This window comes from Arachis hypogaea, chromosome 13 (assembly GCF_003086295.3).
Source record: "Arachis hypogaea cultivar Tifrunner chromosome 13, arahy.Tifrunner.gnm2.J5K5, whole genome shotgun sequence".
In the NCBI taxonomy this organism is placed as follows: Eukaryota; Viridiplantae; Streptophyta; class Magnoliopsida; order Fabales; family Fabaceae; genus Arachis; species Arachis hypogaea.
In genome coordinates this window covers 140,898,974-140,916,124 of record NC_092048.1, presented here as the reverse complement: position 1 = coordinate 140,916,124, position 17,151 = coordinate 140,898,974, and the positions used below count along the sequence as shown (strand labels likewise).

The 17,151-nt window shown below is 31.3% G+C and overlaps 3 protein-coding genes and 1 non-coding gene across 5 annotated transcripts; all 4 read right to left on the bottom strand.

Annotated features, from left to right (window-relative positions):
- Positions 1-791: 791 nt before the first annotated feature.
- On the bottom strand, positions 792-5,841 carry LOC112792295 (tubby-like F-box protein 8). 2 transcript variants are annotated; one of them, XM_025835470.3, is made up of 7 exons: positions 4,629-5,042; positions 4,425-4,489; positions 4,185-4,241; positions 3,152-3,571; positions 2,932-3,019; positions 2,056-2,188; positions 792-1,763 (listed from the first exon to the last, which is right to left on the bottom strand). In XM_025835470.3, exons 4-7 carry the CDS (start codon positions 3,497-3,499, stop codon positions 1,049-1,051), a joined length of 1,284 nt encoding a protein of 427 aa, XP_025691255.1. In that variant the 5' UTR covers positions 3,500-3,571; positions 4,185-4,241; positions 4,425-4,489; positions 4,629-5,042; the 3' UTR covers positions 792-1,048. The 2 variants fall into 2 exon arrangements, with proteins under 2 accessions (XP_025691255.1, XP_025691254.1); XM_025835469.3 differs by having other exon boundaries at positions 4,425-5,841.
- A 367-nt stretch (positions 5,842-6,208) lies between these two features.
- On the bottom strand, positions 6,209-6,282 carry TRNAV-CAC (transfer RNA valine (anticodon CAC)). Its single transcript has one exon. It is a non-coding gene; the product is annotated as a tRNA-Val (tRNA).
- Positions 6,283-6,931: 649 nt separating this feature from the next.
- Positions 6,932-9,097, bottom strand: LOC112792294 (WAT1-related protein At1g25270). Its single transcript, XM_025835467.3, has 5 exons — positions 8,504-9,097; positions 8,142-8,258; positions 7,664-8,069; positions 7,385-7,536; positions 6,932-7,294 (listed from the first exon to the last, which is right to left on the bottom strand). The coding sequence occupies exons 1-5, from the start codon at positions 8,752-8,754 to the stop codon at positions 7,099-7,101; spliced, it is 1,122 nt and encodes a 373-aa protein (XP_025691252.1). The 5' UTR covers positions 8,755-9,097; the 3' UTR covers positions 6,932-7,098.
- Positions 9,098-12,799: 3,702 nt separating this feature from the next.
- On the bottom strand, positions 12,800-15,037 carry LOC112792293 (WAT1-related protein At1g25270). The gene is made up of 6 exons (XM_025835466.3): positions 14,625-15,037; positions 14,423-14,539; positions 13,737-13,980; positions 13,507-13,668; positions 13,289-13,440; positions 12,800-13,207 (listed from the first exon to the last, which is right to left on the bottom strand). Exons 1-6 carry the CDS (start codon positions 14,882-14,884, stop codon positions 13,015-13,017), a joined length of 1,128 nt encoding a protein of 375 aa, XP_025691251.1. The 5' UTR covers positions 14,885-15,037; the 3' UTR covers positions 12,800-13,014.
- Between the last annotated feature and the right edge of the window lie 2,114 nt (positions 15,038-17,151).

Below are 17,151 nucleotides of genomic sequence, written 5' to 3'. Positions count from 1 at the left end.
TTGGGTCATATAACGTTTGACAATTTAGTTAATTCAGAAATTCAATTATTAGTTAATTCTTTTTTGTTTTCTAAATTAATTAGTCCATGTTATTGTTCATAGCTTCTTGCCAACTATAGTTTCACATCACATTCATGAAATTTAATTTAAGTAAATGACGAATAAGCCTAATTTATCACTCCAAAATATCAAATGTACGATGAGAATGAAATTTGCAAGCATTGATCAAATATCTCTTTTCCTTTAGTGTGGTAACTTTCCATCTAATTTATTCCGTGAAAAATTCATATGAATGATTTAATAGTTTTCTAAAGAGGCCATTAGAAAATAATAACACTTAATTGACACAGATCACTACTTGTTACCTTGAATATCACGTGAACCAAAATAAAAGGAGAAATGTTCATTGAATATCTAATAAAGAAAAGTGTAGATGGTGAAGTCCTTTGGTAATAAAGAAGTCCAGCCACAAATTTGTCACAAAAATTTCAGCCTTATATATATATTTTAAATAAATATAAATTATCAGCTGAACCTTTAATAAACTCAATATAAGCATAAAATTATAATAGCAACTGTGCTTAGAAAGGATTATATATGATTTCAGTTGATTAAATTTGAGAGCTGATAATAGCCACATATATCCACAACCTGTTCCAACTCATCTTAGCAGCAAATCATAATTGAATTGAATTGATAGCTGCAACTGCAACCAACATGGCCAGAAAATGACTCACCAGAGTTCCGGTACTAATAATTTGCTTTGTGGGGTACTAATAAGTAATAACCTCTTAAGAAAACAATTTGAGCACCGCATGATGGTGATTATAAGCACCTAAAATCTGTTACATGATACATTGCTGGAACTGAGTAAGGATACATAGAACAACATTAAAAGTTAAAAATGTTCTTAAACATTGTTACATCAAGGACTTGCTACAGTTAAAATGATTAATACAATAGTAATTGCCTATTCTGATGAAGCTGGTAACAAAATAAATTGACAAATACAAAGAGATGGTAGGATCACTGTTCTCTGCTCCAAGATTTATTCACAAGCCAATTTGGTGTCAAAGCTGCTCAAGCATATTGCAAAAGCCTGGAATGCAGATAGTGGATACCTATAATCCATTGTGAACATATCTTTTCCGACTTTGCCGAACTGCAGAATTACCTTGTCATGCTCCGGGGGAGCCGGCTGAGATGGCGTTGGCACACCGGCAGGTGGCGGCATTGCAGCAATGAGCTGAAAGTTTTTTACAGATGCAACTGTTACCCTTCCCCGGAAATTAAGACACCAACATTGTAATTGTTCATGCCATCTTGGAGGCTTGTTTTTCAGGACCAAGGGCCTTGTCTTGTCATCTAAGTCTTCGTTGGAGGATCCCCCAATCTCAGAGAATCGAGCACTGCTGAACTCGATAGAGCGATCTAGGGACTTGGAAAAGGAGATGCTTCGGAATGAGTCCTCTAAGGCGCGAGGAAGAAGCTCTGGTTGACCAGGAACGCTGCCACCCACATCAAGTGCTGACATTGGTATTGAATGCATAACACAATGCATCTTCCTGGGGCCTCTTGTGCCAAGCACATTCAATTCATATGTCACCTGAGCTATGTTGTAACTCCCAGATGGGACCTTGGGTGAAACCTTCTTGGAATAAAATCTCCGGCTTGTTCTCCCAACCCCTGGAGCTGCTACATGGGCACCAGTGTATGGAGGCTGTGTATCATATATGATGAATTTTGTGCCAAGAAAGTTCGATCTGGTGTTGCAAATTAAAAGAAGTGAGAATACAAAGTCATAAAATAGAACAGATATTTTTCTCCTTAAAAATAAAACAATGGAAGGTAAGAAGAACCCAAAATGGTGATATTTGCTTATACATTATGATCAATTTAAGCTTACAGATTGTATGATCATGAATTTCAACTTATACTTCTGGGAGTTAGAAGTTGTCATTCTTCTCTTAGAGCATAGTACTTCTAATAGTTATAAACTTATAATATCGAAGATGATGGCCAAGAATAATAAAGATTTTCAAGCAGTAAACCCACCTCAGCTTCCCAATGTAAGTGCTACTTGATCTAGATATGTTGCCAGCATCCATCGAAATGACATACTCTGTGTAAGTTGTTCTCCTCGTCCTCTTGGCAGAAAGGAGGAATTTCCCATTTTCAACTAGCAAAGCTACAAAAATCATGGGACAAGGTTAGAAATATCACATTCTGATTTATTACCATATATTATGCAGTGACAGACAGATTGATGATAGCAACTAATGATAGAGAGAAACAATTTATACCATACTCATAACAGAATAATCTAAATCCACAAAGTATTTAATAACTTAAAAAAAGTTTCACATGCAATTTGTAGAAAAGATCATTTTTATAATCCCAGCTGGTCAACAACCCAATGAAACTTGTAGTACTTCATAAAAAATAATATAGGCATAAAATAATATAACTAATAGGTGCTATCAAACTAGCTAGTTGGTTATTAGAAATATAACCATTCATGTCGTCTCCTCCTATCAGCTTAAACTTATGGAATGAGTGGTATCATGACACCGGTCAACAAAATCATGACTATCGATATATGCATAAATTAGCATTTAACACCATTAATAAGCATTAACAAACACCTAATTCCTAGCTAAGTAGATAATAACATCCATAACTTGAAATTTGAATACATAACATAAAATTCTAAGCTGCAAAATATCAACTGCACATACAATAGTATTACATACTTCCCCCTTTTATCGATGCAAAATATGAACATAGACAACGGGTATCAACATTTGCAGAGTGTCACATTTATATCAAGTAAGGATCATTCTTTAAGTTATATCTATATTCTATAGTATCAATCACATCAACTGTTTGACCCAAATAGTCATAGATAGCACTATACAGAGGAAGGCTTACCAGGGCTGAGACAAAGGAATAGGCGGTACGTTAAACTTGATTTATCTCTTTTGATAAAACATTGAACCATTCCATCACGTGGTCCTGGCTGAAAGATCAATGAAGAAGGGAAAACAAGAAAAATTATTATGGTGCTTCAAACAAATGTATCATGGATGAGTGATAGATTAGTTCACCAAAGTGAGACAATCTGCTATAGAAAACAAACAACAAAACTAACCTGCTTCAAGGACACAGGAAACGTGAGTTTGCCACAGAACTCTGGACTCTTCACAATTTCCTTGCACATACTCCTCCAAGACCTGCATACTGCAGCACATGCAACAACATGCTTTCGAGCAGGCCACGTGCTCTCGCTCTCCTCGAGTCTTTTAATGACATCATATAATAATTCCGGGGGCAAGCTAGCCCAGCAACTACTTTGAACAACAAAAGGCTGGTCATGCAAGTCTTGTACAGACCCATGAGATTTTCCTCTATGATGGCCAGTGAGCCTAACATCAAAACTCCTCATAGACAAGCTCCCGAAACTACCCCTCACATCTCGAACTATGCTTCGGAATGACATTCTTCGCTCGTACCCCAAATATAGAATTATATATATAGTGATGGACTATATCTGACCACTGTGAGCATATACCTGTCAAACCCATAAAAGGAAAGTTTCGGTTCAACAGTGACACTGCCATGTATCAACATTGTTGTTATTCTTCATCTTTTCCATATACCAATTACTCATTAAATACAAAGTCTTGTTCCACTGAGTGAGGTTGACTATATATTAAGCATCCACACAATCATAAGTTCATAATGATAAATCAAAACACACAAGTATCCAAAATTTGTGAAGTTGGTTTAGTTAACAAGGGAATCAAGGTTTGACATTTGATGATTACCAGACATTGTAAAGGATAATCCAAAAGGGTATTATCATTAACAAGATGATAAAATGGCTGCACATAGAGCAACAAAAGTGCTACAAAACTTGTGTCATTTAGAAGTTTATTTATATATTCTAATTCAGTTCCGAAATGCATTTTACACAGGATAAAATACTAAGCAGAAAAGATCAATTATTCAGGAAAGGTCTAATGCAGGACTTTAAAAAGTTAAAAATAAAAAAAATTAATGAGAACCTTTCATCTTAATTTTCCTCTTCTCTACTTACCTAAGCTCAAACCACAAGCAGTTTCTAAATCAGGAAGAGGCAGAAGAAAAGGGCATGTGAAACAAAGAAGGGAAAAGAGACTCACTTTCAAAACTTAACAACTAATCCAAGCTAGACCAGTAGACCACAAGCCACCCTTTAACTGCAAAACCATAAGAAAATGTCAGAAATTGGGTACTTAAAATAGGGGGAAAACCTAAAAAAAACCACAATCTTGTTTAAGATTGTACCCATTTCCATGCCCTTCATTTTACTTCAAAACCCAAACCCAGCAAACTTGTACAAGATCAACAAAAACAAAGTTGCAACTCAAAGGAGAACATACCCAAATTGGAGAGATCTGGAGGAGCTGAAGCACAAGCACTACTTAACAAGAGATGAAATCTACAGCTGAATACAAATAAAGAAAAAAAAAAAAAAAGTGTCCCCTTTATGCATCAGAGAGATTCAATAAAGCAAAAAGACTCAACCTTTTATGTGTGTGTTTGGTGTTAAAAAGAAGGCTAAGATTAAATTAATAAGATGCTACTGCTAAAGTCTTCTTCTCAAGACTCTTTGCTCTGTGTCTCTGAGATACCCGGACTCCAAAGCTGCATTAAATCTACTTCACCAACCAAAAGGGTTTTCAATAATTTATGTTTAATCAAAACCTCTTCTCAATTTTCCTTTTCTTTCTTTTTCTAGATTTGCCTTTGTTAAAGTATGTAATGTAAAAAAATTTATTGAAAAATATATCTTTGGGCTTTACATTGCATGAATTTATCATAAATTTTATTTTATGCAACTTTTTCTAGTGAGCATGAAATTTTATTTTTCCTTGAAATATAAAAATACATATTTATTTATGGATTACAACTGTGAACTGTAAAGAGAATATAGTAGAACATATTATTTTTAGTTGGTGTCCAGCATTAAATGCCATTTGACTTTTCTCTTGTCTTCCTTCAGATGAATGATCTGCACTTCTTTTTTAACTATCCATCATTAGAATTTAGAACAAATCATACAACTGCTATGCATGATTGTCAACTAATCACCTATTTTCTTTTAATTGTGTATTCATCATAGTAGTGAGTGCAGAATTCCAATATTGTTACCAATGTGATTTTTAATTGAGTGACAATTATTTGGTAGTAATCTAAAAATTTAAGTTCTAAAGTACATGCTTGCTTAGAGGGCAAGATGAGGTGTTCTCCAACGGGTTTTGGATTTGTTATTATTTTATTTCAGTGAAACTTTGCTTAATAGTTACATTTTTGAGTTGTGAACAATATAATATCGATCTGTAACAAAAAGAATATATATAATTATTTATTCAATTACTTGAAACTTACGCAATCTATCCAAAAAAGAGCAAATAAACCAGGATCCCTTGCTAAAATGGTCAAACTGATTACTGTTATTGCACCATTTTTTCAGTGCAATTAATTAGTCTAGAAAATATCCTCATAGTAAATAATGTATACAATTTTTTATGATGGATCTATATACTAAAATTAGTGGTACTTGTACACTAAAATTTATTGTTCATTATTATTCACACATGACACCTAGTAAGCATGGAGAATTTAAGTGGGATATATGGTAGATACTGTTAATCTAAATTTACTATAAACTAGTAGTGAGGGAATGAAGCATAAATTGTAGAGAATAATTTTGATTGAATAATTAAAATAAATATGTATATGTTAATATGTATGTGGTGTGGTGATGAGGGTCATGATTTTTTTTCCCAAAGGGTCAAAAGGATGGTTTGTATTATGAGTATTAGTTAATAATTTACCTGAGAGTCTGACTTTGACACCGCCCTATCCCGTATCTGTATTCGTATACGTATCGTATGTGCTGATTTCTGGTCATAACTCATTCACACCTTTCTTGAATCTTCCCAGAAACTGCACAACAATGTACGTACGTGTGTTCCTTTGGTCCCCTCCCTCATTCAGATTATAATATGTGCTATACAATGTTATCTTTGTTCTTTCTTTCTTGTGCATATGCATTGACATGTCTATACAACATGATTAAAGGCAGGCCACTCTTGTATTCGAATGGTATATATTCATTTCAAATAACAGAAATCCCCCAAGGTTAAAAGAGAAAGAAAAATGTCTGAGCCCGGGTTCGAACCGGGGACCTCTAGTGTGTGAGACTAGCGTGATAACCAACTACACCACCCAGACTTTGTTGATATTAAATTTTGTTTTAATGTATCATAATCATATCTGTTTCTGTTATAAATCCATGATTTCTCATATATTTTCACACAAGATAGCTGACAAGTGCTACAAGTAAGAGTGTACAATAATGTTCTGCTTACTAGTTACTATGACTCTATGATTTGAGAGTTGAGTTAAATCCTATTTTAGTTTTTGAAATGCGCGAGTTGCATTGATTTAATTTTTGATTTTTTAATTAATAATTTGGTCTCTCAGATTCAAAAAAAAAAAGTACTAATGTAGTTGTTCCTATATTTTCTATTACTAGAATTCAATACTATTAATAACGTAGCTCAAACCTTATCACATTAGACATATTAAAATAATATCTACGCGTTTTGACATTAAAAAAATGCATTAAACGACGTAATATGAGGATTTGAACAATTTTATCATAACTTAATTCTTTGTCATAACCTCCGACGTTGTTTAATGGCTTTTTTAGCATCAAAATATATACAACTTCGTTTTAATATGTCCAGCGTGGTAAGGTTTGAGCCACGTCACTAATAACGTTGAGCTCCGATAACAAAAAATACATAAGAGATTACATTAGTGCACCTTTTTAAATTTAAAAGACCAAATTATAACAACTAAAAAATCAAGAATTAAATTAGTGCAACTCACCCAAGAAATCGAAGTGGGATCATTAATCGCAATATATTTGAAACACCAAAACCATGAACCAAAAAAAAATGTAAAAGGATTATCCAGTTAAAAGGGGAATACAAAAACACAACCTATACTACTAAAGAGTAACGCCTTTTATTTCCCCCATTATTATGAGGAGGGCAATTCTGAATTTGATGATGAGTTTTGTTGTTGTTTCTGCGGGGACATAACAATAACTTGAAGAGGATCTCTTGTGATTTCTTCTGATAACTGAGTGTGAATCTGAATCTTGTGTTTGGTTTCTCTGCTGTTCCCCCAAAGCACTGTGTATAGCCCACTCACTATCAACACTCCTCCAATCACACTATGAGTATGTGTCAAAGTTACAATTAAATTAGTAAAGTTAGGTAACAATAAAATCATGAAATAGCATATATTAATTCATAGTATGTACCTTCCTAAATATAAATTCTCATTCAACAAGAAGGAAGCAGCTATGGCCACAAGCACAAGCTGCAGAGGATTGAAAACAGAGCCAAATAGAGGGCCTCTCATATGCACGCACCATGCAATAATATTAACCACAATTCCAGACGTCACAATTCCCTGCAATTCAGTACGAAAATATTTGATAACAAAAAAGAATTAACTAAAAAAATAATAAATACTAAATAAGACGAATTCTGACTGTTTTTTTTGTCTCTCTAATATTACACTGAATAGTTAAACTTACGGAATAAGCGACAGTGAGGAGCCTGATATTCCAAGCAAGCTTCCATTGGGAGGCCCAATCCCTATCAAGAGAGAGAGCAAAGAGAGTGGATTGTAATGCGGCCATAGTGCACATAAGAGCTGTGCCTGTGTGGTGCCTGGGGAATTCTTGATTCAACTTAGCCTGAATGTTGAGCCACAATGCAAAAGAACAGCAGCTTGCAGTTGCATATGAAAAACCCAAGAATTTGTTACCATAATCAGGGCCATGTGCATGATGCAAGAGGTTGATATGGGAAGAAGAAGAAGACCATGTATCAATTTGTTTGCCTTTGTAAAACGTCAACACCATTGCACCACTGATTCCGGTTATTGTTCCTATTACTTTGGCCTTCCCTGCTGCCGCTCCCAAATTCAACTTTTCCAAACTATGTATAAATAAAATAAAAATCAATAGTAAGTAAGAGACGAAGATGATGCATATTGCATGGAGTACGTACCCTGAGGTTATGGCCATGATGAAGGTGACAGCTGGACAAAGATTAAGGATGGCCAACACAAACGTTGCTGGCATCAAAGCCAATGCCGCGAAGTAAAAGTTCAGAAATAACGTTCCGCTGCGTCAAGCAACATTATATGTTCATGGGAGTCTAATATAATTGTCTTTATGTAAAAGTTGATAATTAAAAATTGGTGGAAAATCAGGTGCAGTCGACTTCACATGAAGTTTGATATCTGAGAGCCGTTAGATGATTTGACTAAATTTTTAAGGCCTAAATGATTTGATATTAAATTGTCGTCTAACAATTTTCAATTTAATTTTTTGAAAAAAGGTGAATGAAAAATGAGAGATGATGCATACCCAAATAATCCACAAAGAAATTCCAAAAGAAGCACCCTTGGAGTAATCTTGGGCTTATTGTTGTTGTTGTTGGTATCAAAAATGAGAGCAACGGGGAGAGTGAAGGCAGAAGCAAAGATGAGGCGATAAGCAGTAGCAACCCTCATGCTCATTCCATCATTGATGGCCATCTTGTACAACACATTCACCACCACAAATGTTATCTGCACCAACACCATTAGCATTATTGGCTTCAACCCTTGCAACACCATCCTGCAACTCAACAATAATTAATTCACTTGATTCTCTATTATTACCTATTAGCATGTATTGATATTTATATGCGGATTTAACGGCCACGGTTTCTATATACTATATGCTGCACTACTATTATTATTGGAGATACACTCATGTGGGGGCTGAGATCAAAGTTTCCTCAAAATGACTTCACATTTTAAACATTCATGTAATTCTAGTGACTTAATTTATTTTATTTCTAATTTATCTACCACCACTCATGAATCATGAACTAACTTCGCCCAATAAGTCCTTCCCCGGTGGGCGAGCCTATGCTTTAGTAGTACTGCTTCATCATTTCATTTGCCATCCTACTACTGTCACTAGTATATTTGACAAAAATAGTTATCCAAATGAGATTGGTTAAAATCATACATATTTTATTAAATTAAAATTTGTTACATTTTTTTAGAAATGAAAAAAAATTGTGTGTTTCAATATCATGGTTAATTGGTGTGTTTTTTTTTTAATATAGATTTATATATTTATTTTAAATAACAAATTAGACTAGTCAAATTTTATATTACACAAATTGAATGATGAAATAATTTTTTTCGCTATAAAGTAAATAAGAGGATTCAATTCGTATGTTTAAAAAAAAATTAACACTAGAATATAAATTTGAAGGTCAAATTTGTATATTTACAAAATTTTAAAATAATAAAAAACAAGTTTGACCCTCAAATTTATGGTATACATACACAAACAAAAATGCATCAAATTTTCACATTATTAAAAAATACCACTAAAACCACAACACTCAAATTAAAAAGCCGACTTTTGATTTTTTCCGTAGTAGTTCAACTAAATCCTATTTACTTAATCAAACTTTTAATAATTAGACTATTAAAAAAGTAGTAGTTAAATGAAAATAGTAGGAATATAAAAAAAATAAAATGTAAAAACTTAAGTGTAATTAACTTTATGTAAAATTGATAGTTGAAAAGTGTTAGATGATAATAATTTAGTCAAACCTATTAAATCATTTAACAATGGATTCCGTTAGGTAGACAATGAACTATTTGTACAATGTGTACAATGAGTTATTGAATTACAAAATGAACATCTCCCATACTATCTAGAATAACCATCCGAGTACTAGGGATAATAAACATCTAGATCTAGCGCTTTAATATCATGTCATGATACCACTCATCCCAAAAACTTCAACTTATATCTCTAATTGTTCCATAAACCTCCATTATACATATTGTATAAGTATTTCATTGACTCTTCGTACTTTTTTAACTATTAATTTTATATGAAATTAACTGCATCTAAATTTTCACATTAATTTGTTATTTGAATTTCTTAGTTGTCCCATGCACAGAAAGCAGAAACTTCACATCAGATGATGATGGTTTGTTGATTGAGAGCAATAGAGCATATATCCCATTCTTCAAATGATATTGTCATCAGTCATCACTCACCATATATATACAAGACATACAGAATTTATTAGTGCTTATTAGAGAGCAGATATCATATATTCTCGATAGATTCCCACACATACATACGTGAGAGAATAGAAACTGTGCATAAATAAGAAATCTTCGATCTTAATGCATGTATAAGGATATAAACTACCTAATTAAACCAATGGTTTAGTTTTGCCACTTATCTTGTTGCCCATTATTATACATCATGCATTACGTAATGCAAAGTCTTAAGTTCCCTTATTTCAATGATGTATAGCGGCTAGTGGATACGTCTACAGAATACAGAATCGATGCTCTTCCAAATTTGGAGTCTTCTACTCATCAGTGATGTCAAACTTTTATTTATTTGCACTTGCACTTTCGTATTATTAGACTTTCTTTGAGGAAATTAAACAACGCTCAAAATTATTATACTTTTATTGTTCATTCTTTCATTTCTTTTTTTCACTTACCTTGGGGAAGGATACTTAAATTAATGAGTACTTTTATTTTTATAATTCTGTCATTTTAACTTTATTTTACACATCTCTCATCTCTCTAATAGGCACTAGCACATAGATAGAACTCTCAAGTCCCAACAATGTAATTGACTGGCAGAATTAATAATCAGCTTCATGCGGTTCTGATGTGGATGCAAATTCAAGGTTGATGGGAAATAAAATAATAGCCAAATATCAATTTGTAGAAAGTCAACACCATTGCCCCCACCAATTACACTTGTAGTTCCTAACACTTTGGCCTTTCCTAGTAGTGTTGCTCCCAGATTCAATTTTTTCCAAGCTCTATAACATTGATCGGGAATTAAATACAATATTATAATTTGGAGTGAAAAAGTAACTTTAATTTCCACTCATTTTTATCATTTAAATGTGTATGGTCGTATGTGTGGCCTGACTAAGCATAGCTTTAACGAAATATGATTTTATTCATTTACATTTTATATTTTTTAAATAAAAAATATTATAAACATACTAAAAATTAGTTATTACATATTTATTGTTCAACTTATATTTTATGTATATTTTATATTTTAATATGTATTTTATTTTTTTTATTTTTAATATTTTTATAAAAATAATTGACGTCATATGATTGTTATTAGGTATACATAAAAAATTAATTGTTAATTAATAATTAATATAAAATATATATTAAAATATAAAATATACATAAAATATAAGTTGAACAATAAATATATATAAATATATTATAATTAATTTAATATTTAATTTCGTGTGTATATATTATTTTTTTATTTAATATATACATCTTGATTATATAATCATATTGGTGCATAATTATAGTAGTAAATATAAAGAGAATTTAGTTAATATGTATTTTTATGGTATATCATAAATTCATATAAAGAAAACCCGCGTCCTATATATAGAGATAGATGTGCATGCAACTTGCAAGATCGATGAACAAGGACAGTACGCAACTTAATTAATTAATTAATGAGTAAATAACGATCTTGATAAATTTTTTTGAAGAACTACGACGCTTTTAATAAAAAATTATTCATTTTTAATTTTGATATTATTTAATTTTGTGAGATTGGTTAGCTCTTTTATTAATAATTTCATTCTAGAATATATTTATATGATACGATATCATTAATACATTCTCTATTTAATTTCTATAAATAAATATAATTTAAAAATTATTAATATTTTTTAGTTTTACATAATAAATTTAGTCAATATATTTTAAAAAAAGTAATAAAAAATTGAAAAATTAAACGATTCTAATCATTATTCTTAAAAAATAATAAAATTTTTTAAAAAATTTGACAATTCTAATTAAATTTTAACAGATAAATTAATAATTAAACTTGCTATAAGTTAATTCCATTAATATAAAAAAATGTTAATAAAAAAATGAACCAATTTCATAAAAATAAAAATAACAAATAAAAAAAGATATATTTTTTTTATTAAGAATCTTATTGCCTTTTAAAATAACGGTTAGGGAGGGATCATTTAGTGTTCTTTTCTCGTAGTTAATCCCAGGTCACGTTTTAACGTTTACGTACTGTGCAGTATCGCCAAAGAAACATGATGCACACTTTTATATTTCTCATATACATGACACATTCAGCTGTCCCATTAAATATAAGATTTTCAATCTAAAAGTATGATGAATTTAATTAATGTATTCTTTACTTATCTACGCGGAGTGCATCTATTCAATATTTAATCAACTACTCTGATATGTAATCTGTATAAATAAAAAATTAACTCTATTACTTTCTCTTTTTTTTATAATGAAGTAAATTGAACTGTAGACTCTAATATGTACAAATACTAAGATTCACAAATATTAAGTGGTCATTTACTTATATTTTAATATGTTTAACTAAATTATTTAATATAATATATAATATATATTTACACCTAAATTATTATTTTTAAGTAAATATATTTTTACGTGATAATCATTCTACAAATAATATTATTTAGATGCATTAATAAAATTATAAAATATGAATCCTATGGCACCGAATATAAGATAATAATGTGATGTATGTCCTTAGCAGCTAGCTAGTAAAATATGACGTGTCATATTAGACTACAGAAAATACAAAAATATAAAAATTTACATTATTAATTTCAGATGAAAATAACTGTACATAAATATTCAGTATTCAACAATTCTTGTGTGTTGGGATGATGAGATGACATGACTTTTGTGTTGAACAATTGTGTGTTTCCATACGAATGGAAACAGCATTGTACGTACGTAGTAGTAGTGGTAGTTTGATATGACGATGAAGTGATGAACACCCACTACTAGTCACTGTATATTGTTGTGTTGTTCACTTTTATGATCAACAACAACATCAACATCAACAACTTGGGACCCTTTATTATTATTCATTATTTGTAATGAAACTAACTCATCCATCCTCTGCTTCTCTTCAATTTCTTTGCTCTTTCCCCATAGCACCGTGTACAAGCCAATCACGATCACCACTCCTCCAACCACACTACATATAAATTAATTAATTCCTGAATAATGATAAATGCGAAGAAATATAATGTATGATGAGTTTGATATATATATGTACCTTCCTAAATATAAATTCTCATTGAGAATCAAAGAAGCAACAATAGCCACAAGCAGAAGCTGTAGAGGATTGAAAATAGACGCAAATAGAGGGCCTCTCACTTTTATGCACCACGCAGTAATTATAATCACTATACCCGATGCTACGATTCCCTGATAATTAATTATATGTTAATGAAGATTATTCATGATTAATCCTAATAGATGTTAAATACGTACCGCGTAAGCCACAGTGAGAAGCCTTATGTTCCAACCAAGGCGCCATTGGGTCCAATCCCTATCAACACAAAGAGCAAAAACAGTGGCTTGTATTGCGCCCATTGTGGACATCAATGCTGTCCCTGTGTGATGCCTTGGGTATTCTTTACCATTCATTTTACCCTGCAAAATGTTTAAGCGAACAAGTGAGCTGATTACTTGACCTGCAAGTCAAACTAAATTATTCGTACCTGAATGTTGAGCCAGAGAGAAAAGGAGCAGCAGCTTGCTATGGCAAATGTGAGACCCAAGAGTTTGTTGGCATATTCAGCATGTGGTGGCGGATGATTATGATGCAAGAGATCTATGTGTGTGGACCAAATATCAATTTCAACACCTCTGAAAAAGCTTAACACCATTGCCCCTGTAATTCCAGTTACTGTTCCTAGTACCTTTGCTTTTCCCGCTGCGGATCCCAAGTTCAATTTTTCCAAACTACAAAAACACAACTACTTTATATACTTGCTCCACTACTTTTAAATTATTAAAATGATGTTATCAATTCCGAAATATAAATTTGAGTTTTCAATTTATCAGTAAAATTTGTCTAATAATAAGCAAAATTAAATGTGTTGACAACAATAAAAAATAAGGTAAAAACTCAGGTGTAGTCGACTTTACGTGAAGTTGATAACTGAGAGTCAACGGCTCCCAGCTATCAACTTCACGTGAAGTCAACTGCATCTGAGTTTCCACCAAAAAATAAATAAATAAAGTGTATGTCAACAAGTTATAACTCAAATGACATAGACTTTTTATACTCACTCAGAGATATCACTCAGAGATATCAGATTCGAGCCTCACTCCTATTTTTTATAAAAAAAAAATAATAAAATAAATAAATAAGGTATATATATATATAAAGCATACTACACACCGGAAAATTATGGCCATGACGAAGGTGACAGCCGGAGCAAGGTTGTTGATGGCCAACATGAACGTCGCGGGCAACAGAGACAGGGCCGCAAAATAAAGGTTGAGAAATAAACTTCCGCTGCAGATGATTTAAATAAGCATAATATATAATAATGCAGCATATAATAAGAAAAGAGTGTAGGTAGGTAGAAGCATATATATACCCGAAAAATCCACAAAGACATTCCATAATAAGCACCTTGCTGGTAATTCTTGGTGGGTTATTTCTATCAAAGAAGAGAGCAAGTGGGAGAGTAAAGGCAGAAGCAAAGATGAGACGGTAAGCAGAAGCAACTCTCATGCTCATTCCATCAAATATAGCGAGCTTATACAACACGTTCAGCGCTGCATATAATATCTGTAGTAACACCATTAGTATCACTGGTTTCAACCCTTCCATTTCCCAACCACTAGAAAGCTTCATCACTTAGTGTACGTATTATAATTAGGTTTTGAATGATAGTGGCCAGCTCTTTCAATTGAGTTACTTAGTTAGGCCTTGACAGTAAATAATTAAACATTTGATTCATTATGCGCCTTTCCAATTACACCTTTGCACTTAGATTAGTGGGATTACACAGTGGACTACACTAACATATATACTTTAAAGGAATTCAATTTATTTAGTAATAGTAAACTCCAACCCCTAATAGTTCAGATAAAATATATTTAAAGTAAAGAATCGGTAGTCTTAGAAAGACAATATTTAAAATTATTTTATATAATATAATATTTAAAATTATATAAACGATAATTAATAAATATTGAATAAAATAATTTTTTAAACTGTTTAAATTAATTTTTTATTATTTCTCAAATATTATTGGTAAAAAATTGATAGGGGCAGACAGTACCTATTGAAAAATAAAATGAAAAATAAATATCTCTTCTATTCTTTGGAATTAAATGAGAAGTGCATCCTTGCACACAAGCAGGAACTGAACAAAGAGAAAGAATAACATGAGAAATAAGAATCATTAATGACATACCATTAAATTCTTTGTTTGACCTTAAATTATATATAAGGTTATAAAAATTAAAAACTGTATAGGTAACCAACAACATTTTTGAATTGGAAAGAATAAAAACTAATTATCAACGCTTAAATGCTTGTCATTAATGTACCTTCAGAAAGTGTATGTATATGTGCATCATGTGAGTGGGCTTGGCTTGGTTACCAAATTGGATGCTGATGCCTATGGAATCAGAATACATATTATGGAAAGAAAAATGTGAATTGTCAACTTTTCAACATGATTTAATTTAACGTGTATAATGGATGTAAAAGTAATAATGGTTCCACTTGTCTGATTGTCTATACAGAACTGATGCTGTTTTAAATTAAATTCGGAGTTTTGTTACGAGAGTCAAGAGTAATACTATATGATTAATAAGTAATAACATTTATCATTTTTATCAAACATTTGGCCAATTAAAAATTCTAAATCTCAAAATTTAAATTCTAATGGTATAAAAGTAAGTTTTTGGATTAAAATATTGACTAATATTAATAAAAATATAAATTCTCTAACATTTGTCTTGTTACAGTTATGTCATACATTGAGGTGACGGAAGCAACTTTCCTTCGTTTTCTTTGTTTCTCTGTATTGTTCCAATTGATGATTGGAGGAGTGAAACCATATTAGAATCTTTTATAAAATCAGGTGATAGAGCGTGGTTGAGTGGAAGAAATGTATCCTTCCTTAATCAAGTGTGGATAATTTGGATCTTAAAACTCTCATTTTATTCATCAAATTTCTCAATACATACAGTTTTATAGTGCATAAAGATCACCTTTGCTCTCACACTATTGTGGTGAACATGAAAGCAACTTCAACAGTGATTGTAGATTCTCTAGTAATTTTTTATAGAACCAAGTGATTCATTGTTTTGCTCTTACCTCACTATAAGCCACACACAATCAGCACTACTCCAATTACACGAAACTTGCATGTTGCAAACAACGAACCGTAACAATGGTGCCGGTGCATACAAGAAAATTATTATTATTATTAAAAAGTAAATTAATAGACGAATTAATTTTTATTAATGCACTAATAATCCAATATATATGAGTGCAACTAAGTATCTTTTAAAAATTGTCCATCATTCAACTTTTAGAAGAGAGAAACTAAAAAATAAATAACTTTTCATTAAAAAATAAGTAACATTCTGTAAAAGTAGATATTTAAATTAATTAAATAATATTATTTAAATTAAAAGGTTGAATAAAGACTGAAAATTTAAAGAATAAATAGCATTTTTCTATATATAGTGAGCATATATTACCGAATAGGCACCTAATACCCAAAGTTTTTAAAGTAGTATTTATTTTCAAAGACTAAGACAAAGTGATTGGGACTCAATATTATATATGGGGTCAGAGACTGAAAATTTTAATCTCAAGACACAAAATTTTATTTTTTTTCAATATCTCTAAAAAGTGAGAACACCATAAAATGGAGATACAGAGAATTTTTTAAGATAAAGACTAAAACTTTAATATTTCTTCTTAAAAATACCTTATTTAACTTTTCAAAATTTAAATTTACCCCTCAATTTTCATATTTATCTTAAATTAAACAAAATATCGAGACATAACTAAGTTCAGTATATTTTCTACCAAATATTCCACTAAATACAATCTAAAAACTTAATTTAGTTTCAATGTTGGAGGGAAAAGAAATTAAA